Below are 1,851 nucleotides of genomic sequence, written 5' to 3' on the forward strand. Positions count from 1 at the left end.
TTATGATATGGTTCTGGGAATACTCTGATAATAAATGTATTGAAAACCTTTTTGTAATAATATTATTAATATAGGTTGTTTTTGAAAAATTAAAATTTATTGAAATTTCTGGTCGTTACAACAAAAACAAGTTGTAAGGGTAATATGTGAAAAGGTTCAACAAATTTGATGGTATATGGTGTATTAAAAAAATGAACTAAATGTGAACAAAATCAACCGTTTTGTTATCCTTTTGAATTATCCCCCCCCTCCCAAAAAAAAAATTAAATAAATAAATAAATAATAAATAAGTAAATAAATAGTTTTCTTATTTTGTTTAATCATCTTTAACAAACCAAAAGCATTTTAATATATGCCAATATTACATGCCCAAAAAAAAATGTAAAGACTATGCAACGTCAAAGATTTGGAATCTTGGCCCAGTCTAAAAGAAATGGGCTGATTTTAAGTTTTAACCAAACGAATAAACCGTGCTCGACCCAACTGGCTGAGTAACCTAATTTAAAACCCTAAACGACCTCTTTCGTCTTTCTACCAGCTCATATCGCATTCTAGTTGCAGAGGCCGTCATCGAATCCAGAGGTATGTTCATCGATTCGAATTTTATGTTCATGTCTATTTGATTGATTTTAATTCCGAAGTTGTTGTTCTAAGAATCCGAATCATTTTTTTCTTTATCTCTTTGAAACAGGAGCAAAATGAGTCGTGGAGCAGGAGGTGCTGGAGCCAAGGGCGGAAAGAAGAAGACATCGACGTTTGTGATTGATTGTGGAAAGCCTGTTGAAGACAAGATTATGGAGATTGCATCACTTGAGAAGTTTCTTCAGGAGAGAATCAAGGTCGGCGGCAAGGCCGGTAACCTCGGTGACTCTGTTACCATTTCACGCGAAAAGAACAAGATCTCCGTCACCTCCGATAGCAACTTCTCCAAAAGGTTCTTTACGCAAATCTCCCTTGAACTACATTTCTTTTTTGTTGATTTGTTGATTGGCACATTATTGACACAGTTTTTGTTAATTACAACATCCATTAGAGGCTAAGTTACACTTTTGGATCCATTTAGATCTTTTGGCTAAGATTATTCCTGAAAACATTGTTTGTTGTATGTTGTTTATTGTTTATGCATTGATTGGCAGCTTTCAGATGAAGAATGTAGTGTTGATTTTTGTTGGTAATTTGAAAAAGTTTATACATGATTGTTAGAAGATTGTGTTGTTTATTAATTTGTATTGTATTGTATTCCAGGTATCTGAAATACCTAACGAAGAAATACTTGAAGAAACACAATGTGAGAGATTGGCTCCGAGTGATTGCATCCAACAAAGATCGCAATGTGTATGAGTTGAGGTACTTCAACATTGCTGAGAATGAGGGTGAAGAGGAAGACTGAGCAGATCAGACAAGTCGATTTTGCTTTTATGTTTGGTTTTTTTTTTTTTTTTGGCTTTTTGAATTTGTTATGCCAGACACTCTTCTTTGTCGACCAGTCCAGAACTGTATTGTAGTAGAGATTTGAGTTTTACTGATCTTGATTGCACCTCAATCCTTATTTTGCATGCTTTGAGCTTTTAAATTCTTAGTTTTCTTTTGAATGTTCAGTAGTGGAACTGTCGAAATGAGTGTGGAAAATAACTTGGTCATAAGTTTAAACTCATTTGGATATAAGTAGATAGTATAAAGTAACTAAGTTGGGTCAATTCAAGCTTAATTTTATTTCTCTTAGTTCCACCCTTTAAATAGGTAAAATCATAAATGCTAAAAAAGAAACAAAAGACTCAATCCTAAGTCCTATCAGAAACGTAAATCGACTCCCAATAACAAAAATAAATCTTTACCCTATAACTTAAAATT

General features: G+C 33.2%; 1 protein-coding gene across 1 annotated transcript; it reads left to right on the forward strand.

Moving 5' to 3' along the window:
- The first annotated feature begins 450 nt into the window (after nt 1-450).
- LOC145013192 (large ribosomal subunit protein eL22z-like) lies at nt 451-1,543 on the forward strand. The gene is made up of 3 exons (XM_078971997.1): nt 451-582; nt 692-934; nt 1,246-1,543. The coding sequence occupies exons 2-3, from the start codon at nt 699-701 to the stop codon at nt 1,388-1,390; spliced, it is 381 nt and encodes a 126-aa protein (XP_078828123.1). The 5' UTR covers nt 451-582; nt 692-698; the 3' UTR covers nt 1,391-1,543.
- Nucleotides 1,544-1,851: the final 308 nt, after the last annotated feature.

This window comes from Lactuca saligna, chromosome 8, assembly GCF_052625555.1.
Source record: "Lactuca saligna cultivar CGN05327 chromosome 8, ASM5262555v1, whole genome shotgun sequence".
In the NCBI taxonomy this organism is placed as follows: domain Eukaryota; kingdom Viridiplantae; phylum Streptophyta; class Magnoliopsida; order Asterales; family Asteraceae; genus Lactuca; species Lactuca saligna.